The sequence below is a fragment of the Leuciscus leuciscus genome (genome assembly GCF_965113295.1).
Source record: "Leuciscus leuciscus genome assembly, chromosome: 11".
NCBI lineage: Eukaryota > Metazoa > Chordata > Actinopteri > Cypriniformes > Leuciscidae > Leuciscus > Leuciscus leuciscus.
Window position 1 is genome coordinate 5,637,387 of NC_138735.1, and position 18,469 is coordinate 5,655,855.

Here is an 18,469-nt window from a genome sequence, read left to right on the forward strand (position 1 = left end):
GTTTTTGCTCTGTTTTTCGGAATTAATGACTTAATTATCTAAAAATTATGAGATAATGTTTTCTTGAAATAAAAATATTTATTCTGTTTTTCTGAATTAATGACTTAATTATCTCAGAATTTGTGTAAGGGTTAGATTTTATACAGTTGCTGGTTTGCGGTGGCAATACTCACGGGAAAACGTACAAATTCTACGAGGTGGCTTATTCGTACGAATTCATACGAACTGACTCGTACGAATTACGTTCTAACGTAATTCGTATTTTTTGCAAAATAGATTTTTTGCAAAATCGTACATATTTTACGACTTGGCCAATTCGTATGAATTCATACGAATGACCTACCCCTGACCCCGCCCCTAAACCTACCCATCACGTGGGTTTAGACAAATCGTACAAATTGAGGTCGTACGAATTAGCCAACTTTTTATCATTGTACGAATTCGTACGAATTGGTCGTGAGATAGCGTTGATTATTCACTGCAAGGCAGGGCCCCAAAATTATCCTGCTTAGGGCCCCCAGATTTACAGAGCCGGCCCTGGTGAGCGGTCACTACGGGAACCAGAAAGTGTCCGACTTCACGTGTCCATTTGCAGCTCCTCTCCGCCTGCACTCGACTACTCTCAAGAAGTCCTCTCTGCAGCCTGTAGCACGATGACGTAGCTGGATCAGATCCAACACGTACTGGACGCTGTTACGCGCATGCGCGGTGGTGTGTTTAGGTGACGTCATATATGCATGCGCACTAGAAGAGAGTTCATCAGTGATGTGATCAGTTTGTATTTTAAACTTAAATTCAGTGGGGTTTTTTTATGTGTGTACATGTCCTGCAGACACTGAACAGCAAATTAAGAGGAACCTTATGTACAGATCACTGTGGGAAAATGAGCCATTAAAGAAGGAACTCTTACCAGACAAAATATCTTTATGCACTTTTTTTTTTTTTTGGACATCTGACAAGATTTATTTTCTTGATGCTGTTATTATTTTAGCATTTTCCCTTGAATGTGTACTGGTATGTTAAGTTGTTTACAGACCATATTGTATTGTAGCTTTAGGATTAACATTACAGAGACAATTACTTCCACTCAACAGCAAATATGTCCTGAATAAAATTAAATGGCTTAATTTTAAAATGTTCTGTATACACGCATTAAAAATAATAATAATACTTGCGGTGACCACATGCTATTAATCCATCAAATTTAGGTTTAAAATCATGTGATTTAAAATGTTGTAAAATTAACTATTTCGCATGTATGTAGAGAGAAACTAGGATAACTTAAGCATCACATTTATGTAAATAATTATTCATCAATAATTACTTATTACTATTTATCAGTACTACTACTACACAGGTTAGAACATCATCTCCATACAATATTGAGCAGACTAATACCCTCAAAATTAATTGGTTAAAATTTTGTTTGAAAAAAACCTTCTTTGTGGAATTTTATTCCTAATTTAATTTTTGACCGACTTGGGGGTCTTTCTTTTTTACTAATGTGTGATTATAAAATTGACAAATTGCCAGTGAAACTTTCTGCCTTTCATGCTCAAGCTTTATTGGCTTGGAAACTGATCTACAAGCACAACTTCTCTCCGCACCGTTTTCTTATTTGGAATAACCGTTGTATTTTGTATAAACACAAAAGTATTTTTTTAAAAGCTGGTTTGAAAAGGGTATTGTTTTAGTTTGTCATTTGTTTAACTCTCAAGGACACCTTATGACGTATGACGAGTTTCTTCTGCACTTTAATTTTCCTGACTCCCAAGGAATTTGCTCTTGTATTTTCTGCAATCAATTCTGGTATAATTTCTTTATGTAGAAGTGTGTTGTCATCAGTTGATATGCTCATAATTAACCCAGCTGACACAGTATGTGGCAAAATTAGTTTTTTACAGTACAAAAACAATAACCAATCTATTCGTTCTCTATTTTTAAAGGAGTTTGTCACCAAATCTTGCTCTATTGCTTATTGGACTAAATGTGTTAATGATCTTGATTGGGAAAGTGTCTGGTTATTACCTCCTAAGTTTTTTGTTACAAACAAGGTGAAAGAAATCTCTTTCAAGATATTGCACAAATTCTACCCTGTCAAACATTTCCTTAGTAAGTTTAAGACATTGATGTAAGTTGCGTGTTCTGCTCTTTGCACTTGGAAACAGTTCCCCACATTTTCTGGCAAGTGTCTATGTTTATTAAGGAAAAGGTACTCTCTAATTTAGTTTTGCATTTTGAAAATGTAATTTTTGGATATTCAAAGTATGATAACAGTGTGATTAAGGAGGCTTTTGTAATTAATCTGTTAATTTTATTAGTCAAATTTCACATCCATAAGTGTAAGGTTTCTAACAAAAAGCCCCTTTTCTCTGTATTCCTTAAAGAATTTGAAAATTACTTTTCTACTATTCATTCTAGTACTAATGGAAAAGCTATTAAGACTGTCACAAAACATATTAAATAAATTATTTACAAAATATCCTCCAACGTTTTGCAACACTTTGCAGTTTGAATGATGTCTTGTATGAACATGACGGAGTATGTTTTTATGTTTCCACTTTTCGATCGCGCCCGCACCACACACACACACACACACACACCTCACACACACACATACAACATATTCCAGCATTGGAATCTTGCAGCCTGTTCATTATAGCCGTAATAAAAAATAATTATAAAATAGTCAACCTAACATATAAAAAATTGCACTGCTCTGCAGGGGCGATTCCAGGATTTTATAAATGGGGGGGCACAGGGGGGGCACAGGGGGGGCACAGGGGGGACCAAGAACCAGTCAGGGGGGGCCAATCAGAAAATTCAACTGAAAATAAATACTGGTTTAGAAAATATTAAGCACGATTTCCAAAATCTTGTGCAATGCCACGTGCTCTAATATAGATGGTATTATTTTTTTTGTATTTTGCATGGATTAGACAACACAGTTCTGTTCCAATAAATACAAAATAAAAATCACAGACATTATTTAGTCATTTAACATTATTTTATTTACTTTACTTTTTACATTACTTTATTTTCAACACTAAAATTAAGTGTGTGTTCTCAGCATGAAATGTGTCTGTTCCTGTGGGTTAACTGCACCATCACATGTATTATGCTCTGCTCTGTATTCTGCAGGGTTTTTTGGGGGGGGGGGGGGGGGGGGGTTTGCTGGCTACCAAATAGTTTGATAAACTCATCCATGTCCAGCGACTTGGCTCTCCGTGACTCTACACTGAGCACTCCCAGGTCATATATAATTTAGTGTGTACATACGTAAACACTGACGTGTTGTGGTGTCTCTTTCCTCCTGTTTTAAAAACGCGCAACTGTGCTCGCTAATCAATTAGTGATTGACAGCACTCTGGTCCAATGGTGCGGTGGGCATTTTCAGGTTGACAGTAAATCTAGCCCAATGAGATTGGAGGGGGGGCACCAGGGGGGGCCAATCATATTCCAGGGGGGGCCGGTGCCACCCCGTGCCCCCCCTCTAGACACGCCCCTGCTGCTCTGTTTAAATTGTCTGCAGTATAATTCGTACATTCACAGTAAGCACCGCTCCACAGTCATATGCCACATTCACACAGTGATTGACAGGAAGGAGGCGGGGCCAACTTCACGCAGTGATTGACTGGGTGGAATGCATTTTCAATTTGCACAATGAATTTTGCTTCATTCATTGCGGGACATTTAATGAAAATGCAATCGCAAGTGTCTTAACTGTGGGTGTAAATGCAATTAAGAAAAATAACATTTGAATGATCATTTTGCTACATTATTTGTTTGAACATGTTAAACATATCTAATCATTTCTGTAATAAATTTTAATTTTACTTTTGCAACTTATAAAGCATTAAAATGTTCAATTTACATATTAAAACTAGTGTATGAAATGGCAAATGTAAATTATATAATTGAATTTTCATTTTCATTTTGCACCAAAAGTTGCACAAATGTAATGGAAAATGTAAGTTTAAATACAGAAATGCATTGCCATTTTACATATTGCATTGTCATTTTGCATATTACATTTCAAATTGAATATTGCTACCCATAAGCTTCCATAGCATTCTCATTGGTTTGCTGGCATTTGGGGGGTTTCATGTGAAAGGAAAGCTGACTGTGAATAGAGCTACAGGGATGACATCAAACCTGGAAGACTAATTCGCCACTGGTTGCCTCTAATTTATGGAAGCTTGTTTCCGCCACAAAATAAAACAATTTAAAAGATAATTGTGACTTTTTATCTCACAATTCTGACTGTTTTTCCCCTCAGAATTGCAAGGTACAAACTCGCAATTCTGACTTTTTATGTCACGCAATTGTGAGTTTGGCCCTGTCACAAACGGCACCCTAAACACTCGCCGTCTTCCTCTGAGCCCGCACTTTCCTGACGTAACACCGCTTTGACTGTCGGGAACAAGTCAGCTGCGGAGCTCGCTTTAGTGCGCATTTAGAGCGCATATCGACCACAGAGGGGCGCTCGTGAGTACCCTTCTGAAACCTAACATTACTAAATAGGACACCCTACGGTCTCATGGACTTAAAGGGCACGCAGAAGCCCTTGTAAGTCTACAAGACTGAAAGTGCATATGAAGTGTGCCATTTAGGACAGGGCCTTTATATCTCGGTGAGTGGACTCTGACAAAATGAAACACCTCTGATTGGCCACTGCGTTCAATAGACCAACAAACATGACTGTGATTGGCTACATTTCTCACCGCTGTAAAAACATTTGACGTTCTCCAGAGCTCAAACACAAAAACACACTTGAGAGTTTGCCAGTATGATATTATTACAGAATCAACTGAGGATGATCTTGCATTCGCTTGAGAGTGCTTATATTTAAATTTGACTTTGTGATGTTTTTTTACCATTTTTTTATTTAACAAACTATTTGTGATCAAGCATTAATTGACGGACCCCCTGCAGTACGGCTGCGGACCCTTGTGTTAAACTGATCTGATCTGAACTGAGAGAGTGAAGAGTGTGTCATTGTTCTCTACAGGTTGTGTGGTTGTGGAGTCACAGATGAAGGTTGTTCTGCTCTGGCTTCAGCTCTGAGATCAAACCCCTCACACCTGAGAGAACTGAATCTGTCTGTGAATAAACTAGGAGATTCAGTTCATCTGCTCTCTGCTGTACTGGAGGATCCTCACTGTAAACTGGAGAAACTGTGGTAAGATGAACTCTCTGATAAACACATATTTTGTCCTTGGTAAATATATTCTTTATTAGTAATTTAATAGTATTTAACTTTTTTACTCAGTGATCACCAACTTTGCTTGTTAAACTCTAGCTTGTTTTCGGGTCTGAAAAAGGAGTCCAACCAAACAATTACACATCCACACAACACAGATGAGAGACAATTGAATACATTTCATTGAGAGCTCATTTTCTGTACAATTATAGTTTGACCAGGAAAACCAAAACCAGTATTTTATGTGTGATTCATAGACACTCAGTTAACAATAAATTACAAGTGATACTTACTTCAGTCCAAATGCACATTAAATAAATATTCAGTTAAATCAGTGAACATCACAGGTGAGCCAATGCTTGATTAAACATGCAAATCCTAAAACATAAATGTTCTCCCCAGTATATACAGTACTGTGCAAAAGTCTTAGGCATGTTAATATCCTATTAACCAGAGCCAGAGCTTCACGTCAGTCCTGCCGAGCCAGAGCCAGAGCTTCACGTCAGTCCCGCCGAGCCAGAGCCAGAGCTTCACGTCAGTCCTGCCGAGCCAGAGCCAGAGCTTCACGTCAGTCCTGCCGAGCCAGAGCCAGAGCTTCACGTCAGTCCCGCCGAGCCAGAGCCAGAGCTTCACGTCAGTCCTGCTGAGCCAGAGCTTCACGTTACGTCTGCCGAGCCAGAGCCTGTTCACGTCACGTCTGCCGAGCCAGAGCCTGTTCACGTCACTTCTGCCGATCCAGAGACTGTTCACGTCACTTCTGCCGATCCAGAGTCTCCGTACAAGATGGCCGCCGCCGAGCCAGTGTCTCCGTACAAGATGGTCGCCGCCGAGCCGGTGTCTTTGGACAAGATGGCCACCGCATCCTCTGAGCCGGTGTCTGTTCCTGAGCCGGTGTCTGTTCCTGAGCCGGTGTCTGTTCCTGAGCCGGTGTCTGTTCCTGAGCCGGTGTCTGTTCCTGAGCCGGTGTCTGTTCCTGAGCCCGATCCGCCCTGGTCGCCTGCACAGCCTGATCCGCCCTGGTCGCCTGCACAGCCTGATCCGCCCTGGTCGCCTGCACAGCCTGATCTGCCCTGGTCGCCTGCACAGCCTGATCCGCCCTGGTCGCCTGCACAGCCTGATCCGCCCTGGTCGCCTGTTTTTGAGCGGGCTGGATGATGACGTTGCTCAATTGATGCCTGAGGACTATACCGGCTGGACTCTAGAAGGGTATGTCGACCTGGCCCTCTCCTTGAGCGGTACGACATTTACTGTGGGCTTGGCTGATGAAACACCCTGCAAGCTCACAGTACCCCCAGAGCCCTCACTGCTGGCCGCGTCCAGTCCAGGGTCTTCACAGCTCCACGTCCAGTCTGCCCAGCCAGAGTCAGTTCACGTCTCGCCCGTCCGACCTGGGAATCATGACGTCTTGCCAGCCACTGGATCGGTCTATGGACGTACAGGACCGGTTTCCAGCGTGGCTGATCCCCCGCTTATGTCTGCACGCGCTGCCAAGAGGGCCATCGTTCTAGGGTTCAGTCCTGCCGAGCCAGAGCCAGAGCTTCACGTCAGTCCTGCCGAGCCAGAGCCAGAGCTTCACGTCAGTCCTGCCGAGCCAGAGCCAGAGCTTCACGTCAGTCCTGCCGAGCCAGAGCCAGAGCTTCACGTCAGTCCTGCCGAGCCAGAGCCAGAGCTTCACGTCAGTCCTGCCGAGCCAGAGCCAGAGCTTCACGTCAGTCCTGCCGAGCCAGAGCTTCACGTTACGTCTGCCGAGCCAGAGCCTGTTCACGTCACGTCTGCCGAGCCAGAGCCTGTTCACGTCACTTCTGCCGATCCAGAGACTGTTCACGTCACTTCTGCCGATCCAGAGTCTCCGTACAAGATGGCCGCCGCCGAGCCAGTGTCTCCGTACAAGATGGTCGCCGCCGAGCCGGTGTCTTTGGACAAGATGGCCACCGCATCCTCTGAGCCGGTGTCTGTTCCTGAGCCGGTGTCTGTTCCTGAGCCGGTGTCTGTTCCTGAGCCGGTGTCTGTTCCTGAGCCGGTGTCTGTTCCTGAGCCCGATCCGCCCTGGTCGCCTGCACAGCCTGATCCGCCCTGGTCGCCTGCACAGCCTGATCCGCCCTGGTCGCCTGCACAGCCTGATCCGCCCTGGTCGCCTGCACAGCCTGATCCGCCCTGGTCGCCTGCACAGCCTGATCCGCCCTGGTCGCCTGCACAGCCTGATCCGCCCTGGTCGCCTGCACAGCTGATCCGCCCTGGTCGCCTGCACAGCCTGATCCGCCCTGGCCTCCCGTCTTGCCGCAGTCTCCAGGTCGTTATCCGCTCCACGGGCCTGGCCCACCATCCCGCCCCCGGGTCCGCCTCCGCTCCACCTCCCTCCTGGACAAGTTTAGAGCGTCTGGAAGCCGCTCCTTTGAGGGGGGGCTATGTAACGGTCACCAGCTGGAGTGCCCTTGAAAGCCACCAGAGGGCACTCCACACCAGACTATCATGATTCACTCACAACTACATTTCCCATAATTCACTGCCCGGACTCATCATCCCTGATTATCACATTCACCTGTGTCTCATTATATTGTTTAGTTCACCCTATATAAGCCTGGTTCACCTCATTATTCCCTGCGAAGTCTTGTACGTTATTCCACTGCATTTCTGAGCATTTCCTTTGTTGTTGTTATTCCTGGTTCTTGATCTCTACCCGTGTCCTGGTTTTCCTGTTTTTGCCTCACCCTCTGGATTTGTCTGTTTGTTGGATTGCCTGCCTGTGTATGACCTTTGCCTGGATTTTGACTGCAATTCTGAATAACACTTTAAATAAACTGCATTTGGATCCTCAACCTTCTTGTCTCGGAGCAGTTCGTAACAGAGGGAAAGCTGCCGTCGCCACACTCAGCTGTCACCGCTACAGCCGGAATGGATGCTCCTAGCAGCTTAATTGGTTTTACAAAGCCATACATGTTCGAGCCTGGACTACCTACTATAATTATAACATAAGCAAACAAGGCAACTTACACTCATTGGTGGGCACGCACTGCTGATGATGGCACCAGTTGTCGCAGGGCCGGCCCGAGGCATAAGCGAACTAAGCGGCTGCTTGGGGCCACCAGGGGGCCCCCAATCGAGTTTTTTTTATTTTTATTTTTTTTTTTTTTTACATATTAATTAACTTAAACAAGTGACATAAATGAATTAAAGGATTAATAATTCAAGACAAGAAAATTCTGATTTCATGATCAATATACCTGCCTACAACTGCTGCTGTGTCTGCCAGTGTTTGAGTCATGCGCATAACCTCGCGTGCATAGACAATTCGTGCGCAAAGTCACGGTAATGTTAAGCCATGTCACAAAAATTTGATTTGATCAATGATTTATCCTTTAAAGGAGTCATGACCTGTAATTTTCACTTTTCCACGAGAAAAAAATTATGTTATGATTGCCTAACGATTATACACTGGCCGGGAAGCCGATATTTAAAAGTGAAGCGTTTGTTTACCCCTTGGTTCGTCAACCAGCCCACGTGCACGCGCACTCAAATACGTGATGTTAATTTCTATGGATATACCATATATGGACACCGCAGACCTATGCTGCAGGAAGCCCGCCCTGACCCTCTCCCCCTCATATTCAGTCGAGCGCCGCCATGAATTCCGATTCGAAGTACGCACTCGACCGTGAAAGATGCAGAAACGTGGTGCACACGTGAGTTGCTCTGTTGTTGACTGCCAGAATCAACATGGAAATGTTTTTTTCTCTCCCAAGAACGGACCAAGCTATCAGGGACCAGTGGATTAAATTCATTTTTAATGACGCGGTTCCTACAACCCTTCCCACTGGCTTAGGTGTCTGTGCTAAACATTTTACAAAAATTGCGTTGCAATGATAAGATCTTTATTCACGCGATCAACAGACTGTCTGTCATCTGCTCAGTCAGTGCTCATCATGCTGCAACCTTTCATGTGATGGAATACATTTAAATATAATGCTTTAAACGATACTTTTCACGATTTGTTAATCTCGATAGCTGTAATAGTAAAAACGTTGTAAAAGTTTTCAACAGAGTTCATGTAATACTACTAGCTATTTCATATGCAAGCATGTCAGCCAATCACAGCAGTGGGCGTTTGCACTGCAGTCTCACAGCAGACACGCCCCTTAAAACAGAGCGTTCAAATCTGAGGCTGAAATCAGGCTTGGAAAAATGGCTTTTATTTATAAATTATGACAATTTTTGATGTAAAAATCATACTAACATTATAAGGGCACCCCAGGCAACATTATAAAATAATAAAACAATCCAGTTCATGACTCCTTTAAATGTAATGATATTCAGAACAGAACAAGAATAAAAAAATAACTATAAACAAGCCAAAACGAAATAATTTAAAGCGAAAGTGAAAGTAAGCGGCGTTGGGCTCACGCATCTCTCTCATTAGAATCAAAATGTTTCAACATTCGCGATGGATTTGGATGGTAAACTATTCTTTATCATAGGCTTTTTACTTCACTCACGTTCCAATATCGGCGGAAAAAATCATCCTCTTCACGCGCAAAAATGTGCTTGGAAACATCACAGTGGAAGGTTACAAAGCTGGAATATGGTGTGTGTGTGTGTGTGTGTGTGTGTGTGAGTCGCGGGCGCGATCGAACAGTGGAAACATAAAAACATACTCCGTCATGTTCATACAAGACATCATTCAAACTGCAAAGTGTTGCAAACGTTGGAGGATATTTTGCAAATAATTTTTTTAATATGTTTTGTGACACTTTGTTTTCAGAAGTTTCCAAGAGTTAGTAAAAGAGTAAAGAAAAAGTTACAACTTTAAGTATCTATTTTTTATTTATTTTGTATTAATACATAACCTCATTGTATTCATTTATAATGCAACATTATAGCGTGACATTGTGTCAATAATTGTCAAGCACAGGTGACTCCGCGTGGTGGGAGGGGGCCCCCTAAATCAAATTCTGCTTAGGGCCCCCAAAAGGCTCGGGCCGGCACTGAGTTGTCGGCGCGACGGGAGTATGAACACCGAGGCGAGAGATAGTCGGCTCGGCCCCATTCACCAGTAACAGCGGATTATCAGTGAATCCCAGTTGTCTCCGACGAAAGTTTATAAAACTATCCCGTGTAAAATGATCACTACAGAGGCGGGTTTTGGCGGTGATCCTCAGCTCTCCATCAAGGTGGCTCACCTATTCACTCATTTATTCACAAAATTAATCCACATCTTCTTGATGTGATCGTTTTTCGGAAATTTTAATAAGGACACCGATCTGTTTTGTACGTGATCGCATCCAGGTAGTATGCATTTCCGTGACGAAGGCATAGCTAGCTAGCAAACTGTAGGCTGTAGTAACTAATAGTACTGACAGTAACTCGCGATCGGCAAACTGCTGTGATTGTGCTCTATTTATATTGTTAGGGGAGGGGCCAGCGTCAGGGGCTCCAGTGAGTCATCAAGTAGGGGCGTGTCCAGGAGCTCAGGGGCTCCGGAACACAGCAATGGTGAAAAACTGTTTAACGGTCTAACTCCACAATTCAGTACTTCACAGTTCACAGTCTTCGTAATATGTTTTAGCAATACATTTCTAACTTTTATAATGTGTTTAGAATTTTTTTTTTTTTGAATTGCCTTTACAGGGACTTTAATTGACGGACCCCCTGCAGTACGGCTGCGGACCCTTGTGTTAAACTGATCTGATCTGATCTGAACTGAGAGAGTGAAGAGTGTGTGATTGTTCTCTACAGGTTGATGGATTGTGGAGTCACAGATGAAGGTTGTTCTGCTCTGGCTTCAGCTCTGAGATCAAACCCCTCACACCTGAGATATCTGAATCTGTGGGGGAATAAACTAGGAGATTCAGTTCATCTGCTCTCTGCTGTACTGGAGGATCCTCACTGTAAACTGGACACACTGTGGTAAGATGAACTCTCTGATAAACACATATTTTGTCCTTGGTAAATATATTCTTTATTAGTAATTTAATAGTTTTTAACTTTTTTACTCAATGATCACCAACTTTGCTTGTTAAACTCTAGCTTGTTTTCGGGTCTGAAGAAGGAGTCCAACCAAACAATTACACATCCACACAACACAGATGAGAGACAATTGAATAAATTTCATTGAGAGCTCATTTTCTGTACAATTACAGTTTGACCAGGAAAACCAAAACCCGTATTTTATGTGTGATTCATAGACACTCAGTTAAACAATAAATTACAAGTGATACTTACTTCAGTCCAAATGCACATTAAATAAATATTCAGTTAAATCAGTGAACATCACAGGTGAGCCAATGCTTGATTAAACATGCTAATCCTAAAACATAAATGTTCTCCCCAGTATATACAGTACTGTGCAAAAGTCTTAGGCATGTTAATATACCCCCCCCCCCCCTCCCCCCAAAAGATGGTTTTAAGTCAGTTATTTATATATTTTGCTGTAATGTGTCAGTAGGAAATATCAGTTTAGATTTCCAAACATTCTTTTTGCCATTAATTGTAATAATCCAGTGAGATTTGTGTATGCACAAGGAATCTGACAACAGCCGGTATGATCTGATCTCACCATCATCGAGTCCGTCTGTGATTACATGAAGAAACAGAAAAATGATTAACATGCCTAAGACTTTTGCACAGTACTATATAGTATATATATATAATTACTCCACATCACAAACAAGACAAAACATTACACAAATACACAAAGTATAAATGTTATATTAAAACAACAGTGTTTTTGAACTGACAGAGTTACAACACCCACAGACTTCCATAGGAATCGAGGAATGCGGAAGTAAAGTTTTGTATTGCAGTAAATATCATTACAATAAGGCAAAACAAAACTATAATAAATGTCCTAAAGAACAGAGCACAATATAAAAAAGGAAAAAGAAATAGAAAAAAATAATAATATCAGGGACAAAAAGGTTTCTAATAATTAAAATTTCTTTAATAAATTGATTAATCTTCCACTTTTCAATGTTGACATTCTCTGATCCTCTTCGGTTTAAAAATGACCGAACACATTTTTAATGTAATTGTTTTGCTTCATCTGAATGGGATGACACTTGGTGACGTTTGTTGTATTAGCTTTGTGAACACACACAAAATAATCATAGACATGATTCGGATATGGTAAAGGGTCGTAAAAAAAAAGTGTCACACTTGGTTCCTTCAAAAATGACCGACAGGAAATGAATGGGAAATACGAAAACTCAGAGAAACTTTTGGTGGTACAAACTACAAATCAGCCGCTGTGCAGAAAAAAAGTGCACAGTAATGAAGGAGTGACACTCTAACACATCAAGAGTGCAAATAAGACCCCCCCCCCCCTCTCCCTCACACACACACACACACACACAGAGAGAGAGAGAGAGAGAGAGAGAAATGAACTGGTAAGACTGCAACAGTACATTTTGATAATATGCTAAATAAAATCAATAAATGAATAAAAATACAAAAGAGACTCTCTCTCGCTCAAATGCACACGCACACACACTCTCTCTCTCTCTCTCTCTCTCACACACACACACACACACACACACACACACACACTCTCTCTCTCTCTCTCTCTCTCTCTCTCTAACACACACACACACACACACACACACACACACAAAGAAATTAACTGGTAAGACTGCAACAGCAAACTTTGAGAATATGCAAAAGAAAATCAATAAATTAAAAAATACAAAAGAGACTCTCGCTCAAATGCACACGCACACACACACTCACTCTCTCTCTCTCTCTCTCTCTCTCTCTCTCTCTCTCTCTCTCTCTCTCTCTCTCTCTCTCTCTCTCTCTCTCTCTCTCACACACACACACACACACAAACACACACACACTAATATTAATTGTTTGGTCTTATTTTAGCCTAATAGGTGTTCCTGATATCTGCTGCATATGCAACAATACATAAATTACAGTTTTTATGTACATAGTTAAAATAATATTTATTATTATAATTCAATTTTTATTCCTGTTTTTTAACCTACAGTTTGATAATGATTGTTTGCTGTTGTTATTTTATTGTTTTTGCTGTTAGATCATAATTGCTGTTCCCTTCTGAAGTTTTATTACCATTTATAGAATTAAACTGAATAAAATACCAATTAATTGCAAAATGTCTGTATAAAGTGTTTTGAATTATCACTATCCATCCCTTATTTTGTTAGATTTTTTGAATTATCAAATACTGATTAACAAAAATGCTTGCATTGTGTTCCTTTTCTAACCAAACGTTATTGTTTGATTGTAATCATAATGCAAAACCTGATACTTATGTAACAAAAATATCTAAACCTTGACAAAACGTAGTCTTTTAGAATGTCTAAATATATATCTAAATAAATTTTAAAAAACTAATAAAATGGAGAAATCATGTCTAAAAAAAACAATGGGAATCAAAAAGCCTCTCTATGTATTTATATAGGGAGCAACAGTACAGCCTACAGGCGGTTACACGACATTACACAAGTTTTTACTTTTTAACGCCACTGGATGACGCTTTTCTCACTTCAAAAAATGGATTTTAAAGGCCTGCACTAATGTGACATGTTGCATTTATAAAAAATAAAAATAAAAAAAGGAATTCTAATGGAACAAAATGCTCATCATTTTTTTTTTATAATTATTGCATAGTACCATAGAAACCTTTCTAAATTCGAAATAATAATAAAAAAAATATTATTGAACAAAAATATATTACATTGGTTTTCCTGGAAAAAATAATAATTAAAAAAATGACATTTTAAGGCTTCGGCCACTTTTGACTGTGAAGGAGCCAAGTGTGACCCCTAAACGAAGAGGACCAGAGGGATTTACAGTAAATCCAAAATTATTTTTAAGATACAGAAAACAATGCACTGAAAAAGTGTGTAGGATTTAAATGATTGAATCATGCACATCAGTTCCACATGAACCAATTAAGTTCAACAAAGATCATTTGTTCACATAATGTCAACATCGTGGAATCAAGTCATTTCCAAGTAACCCAATGAAGAAGTTTTAAAGTGGTTTTTAATATGGTTCCCTAACTGGATTCATTCATTCAATTTCTTATATTTGTGTCACATGACTGAATTATAAGATTGTATTAGCTATCTACGGAACTATTAATTAGCAATAGCATATATTAGCATGCTAAATGCTAAGCATGAAATCTAATTGTAATATAAGTAATAAACATATTAGAAAAAATATTATTTTAAATGGCCATTAATGGATCATTATTATTGGACAAATATTTAGAAACAAAAATATCTTCAAAATATTAAATTAATATTATTGAACTAAAATATAGTACATTTAATTGATAAAGTTACACTTCAGGTGTTATTAATGTTATCTCTTTATCACTCCATAGTTACAGCACTGCATGGTATTTGTCCCTCAGTTTCTCCTCAAGTTCATGGAGAACCGGCATCCTTTATAAAGCAGTGTAGGATATAGTGGCATTGCTTGTCACTACATTCAAATCACATCACACATTGCAATCTTTAATAAAATGGTCATTTTACACACTGTTTACACAGCGTCATTGTTCTCTACAGGTTGAAATATTGTGGAGTCACAGATGAAGATTGTTTGAGGAAGATCTTGCATTCGTTTGAGAGTGCTTATATTTAAATTTGACTTTGTGATGTTTTTTACCCATGTTTGAATTTTTTAACAAAAAATGATTTGTGATCAAGCATTAATTGACGGACCCCCTGCAGTACGGCTGCGGACCCTTGTGTTAAACTGATCTGATCTGAACTGAGAGAGTGAAGAGTGTGTCATTGTTCTCTACAGGTTGTGTGGTTGTGGAGTCACAGATGAAGGTTGTTCTGCTCTGGCTTCAGCTCTGAGATCAAACCCCTCACACCTGAGAGATCTGAATCTGTCTGTGAATAAACTAGGAGATTCAGTTCATCTGCTCTCTGCTGTACTGGAGGATCCTCACTGTAAACTGGAGACACTGTGGTAAGATCATATATGACTCACACATGAAACACAATGTAAAGTCTCCTATATTTGAAATGTTCAGCCTTTTTCTGCTGCTGTGTTATTGAGCTTATTGAACTGTAAGTGATTTGTAAGCTCACGCTAAATCGTCCCAAAGTCCGGCATCCGACCAGCGCGGAAGGTCTTAACGTGTTACTGTCCTTTTCTCGAGGCAAAGTATTTTTTGATTAAATGCAATACATCTGAATATGTATTCTCTCGTTATTTCATCTGACTCCATGAATGAAAAGGTTTTAATGATATCTGTGGATCATTAATTGTGAGCGAATGTTTGACTTTTCCTTTTAACTCTTTAATGCAAATAATGCCAAAGTCAGAATAATCAAATGTAACAATTTATTATGTCAGGTAAATGTATCATGCCAATTTCTTAATCAATTCAAATATAATCGATACAAAACATCAAATACTCTGGAAAATGAGAAGAGATGCAAACCCAACAATAAGAAATACATGAGGCTGAAGATCTCTCTCTCTCTCTCTCTCTCTCTCTCTCTCTCTCTCTCTCTCTCTCTCTCTCTCTCTCTCTCTCTCTCTCTCTCTCTCTCTCTCTCTCTCTCTCTCAGCCTCACGGGCGAATCTGAGGTACAGAAAAAGGCCTCGAATTCCCTGCTGCATTTCATTAAATAGCCAGGACCTCTTTCACTTGGAAATATCTTTTAACAATGGAAATTTGCATTCAGAGGTTACACCTTTGGGTGTAGGGAGACCATTTGTCTAGAGGCCAACCCCTCCTAGTGTGCTAGTTATCCATAAACTCTCAAAAACCTTATTACCTTTTGTTTTACTTATTTGGAAACGAGACATTTGTACCAGTCGCACTGTGACATTTTAAATGATACCAAACATGAAAAATACTCTGTGATAATCATTCACATTAAACTATACATTTTCTTGGGTGATTTACATGTGGTCTCAGCATGTGAGAGGGGGAGTGAGGAAGAGGAGGAGAGATGTGTTCTGAGGTGTGACTTTGCCTCACAAATGCTGAGTTCAAATGGTAATTTCCAGAGAGGTCCTTTGTCCTCTCAGGGTCTGGGTGCTCCCCAAACAGACTGTCCGGCATTTCCTAATTTATCAATTCTTACAGATTGAACACATGAGCTGCTCTTCAGGAACATGATTCTGCAGGACTGAGTCACTGAAATACACACTGTCACATCACAATCAACACTTCAGTCTCTTGATTTTAAACCGACTCGATCTCAACACATTCAGAACTGAGAAATGAAGAACATGCTGGATTTATTCTTGCAGTTCATCACGTTCATCTTTCTGCAGGGACTGTTTTTAAAATATTCTTTACACAATTAAAACAAATCATTACTCCATACGTACTGTATTAGTACAGATCTAAAGACTAGATGTTTAATAATCATGTTTTGAGCTCTTTGACATTTTAGATCTCAGTCCAATGATCCATCAAAACATTTTATTTGTGCTTTAAGTTTGTATTTTCTCTTTAATAATGGATTCACTGCTAAACTGATCTGAACTGAGAGAGTGAAGAGTGTGTCATTGTTCTCTACAGGTTGAGGGATTGTGGAGTCACAGATAAAGGTTGTTCTGCTCTGGCTTCAGCTCTGAGATCAAACCCCTCACACCTGAGAGAACTGGATCTGTCTGGGAATAAACTAGGAGAATCAGCCGTGAAGCTTCTCTCTGATCTGAAGAATGATCCACATTATAAACTGGAGACACTATATTGTAAGTAGATTATTTACTAAAGATTACAAAATACAGTCATTTGTAACATATTTCGTTAGATTACACAAGCTTTGTAACCTAATCTAAATAATTTAGAATACTTTGGAATACTAATAAGGTTTGTAACACAAAGGGTCCACCAAACATAGGACTTGGTTTCCCCCTGCATATTATTTTAATAACATCAGTTTTACACAGTATTTCTTGAAGAAATTTTTTTGTTTTTTGTTTTTAGTAAACATTTAGTTTAATATTTTAGTAAAATATTTGTTTTATATATATATATATATATATATATATATATATATATATATATATATATATATAATTTTTTTTTTTTTTTTTTTTTTTTTTTACTGATGCAACAATGCATTAAAAGCTGGGGTGTGTAAACTTTTTAAATTGCATGAACAGGATAAATTGTAATTATTTCGTCTTCTGTGAAACCGGGAAGTATTTGCTTCTGAAGGGCAGTACTGAATGAAAAAAAAAAAGATGATCTTTGAACAAAATTTAATCATCATCATAATCCTGTTTAAAGTTTACACCCCCTGCTCTTAATGCATCGTTTCCTCCTTGAGCATCAGTAAATGTTTTTACCTTTTGTAATAGTTGTGTATGAGTCACTCAATTATCCTTAATGTAAAAATATGGATCTCAAAATCATACAGTCATTGTTGGAAAGGTGTCAAATATGCAGAAGATTCTGGAAAACCTAAAAATGTGCAAAACCTGGAGGATTTTTCTGGAGAACAGCGAGTTTAACTGCTCAGTTATTTAGATCCTGTAATAAACATTATTTGTTCTCATTATTCTGAGAACACACACAGTCTCTATGGAATGGACTACATATGCCGTATTATCATTTAATCAGTTAGTACATAGATGTTGTCCGACAGGAGGTCCGCTCTGACTCTCGGCTGCAGGACATTGTCACAGAAGAATCTAGATCACTCCCAGAAAAGATTACAATTAATTGAGAGAGTAGTTTCTGTTCATCACATCATTCATATAATGCGAATAATCGACTGAACCTTTCGTTTCCACAACGGTAAGTGGGAAGTGGTCCTGACACGATGATCTGTTCACAATGGTCTTGATCAGGATCTTCCTCATCTTGTCGTTCTCCTGCGTGCAGAACAACAGCTCTGATGTTCTCCTCACCTTTATATCTCTGGCTGTAATATTAATGTACTCTGTATGTATCTCTCCCTGTGTTTGTTCTGAAATGAATCTACTGATGTGATGTGACCGCAGTAATGTCTCATACTCCATATGTGACTCTGTGTGTTTAATTGTAGTTTAAGGATCAGCTGATGGTGAATAAGGAGCCGCTACAGAGACCGCAGACACAGAGACCGAAGACACAGAGACCGAAGAAGACACAGAGACCGAAGACGCAGAGACTGAAGACGCAGAGACTGAAGACGCGGAGACTGAAGACACAGAGACCGAAGACACAGAGACCGAAGACACAGAGACTGAAGACACAGAGACCGAAGACGCAGAGACCGAAGACACAGAGACTGAAGACACAGAGACCGAAGACGCAGAGACCGAAGACACAGA

At 40.0% G+C, this 18,469-nt stretch overlaps 1 protein-coding gene across 1 annotated transcript in view; it reads left to right on the forward strand.

Moving 5' to 3' along the window:
* Positions 1–18,338, forward strand: part of LOC309509535 (NACHT, LRR and PYD domains-containing protein 12-like) — an 85,910-nt gene extending 67,572 nt beyond the window's left edge. The window contains exons 7-11 of the mRNA XM_082184304.1: positions 5,012–5,182; positions 10,934–11,104; positions 14,981–15,151; positions 16,725–16,900; positions 18,202–18,338. Coding sequence (XP_082040430.1) covers positions 5,012–5,182; positions 10,934–11,104; positions 14,981–15,151; positions 16,725–16,900; positions 18,202–18,206 — 694 coding nt within the window. The 3' untranslated portion in view covers positions 18,207–18,338. The remainder of the gene's footprint in view (positions 1–5,011; positions 5,183–10,933; positions 11,105–14,980; positions 15,152–16,724; positions 16,901–18,201) is intronic.
* The last annotated feature ends 131 nt before the right edge of the window (positions 18,339–18,469 follow it).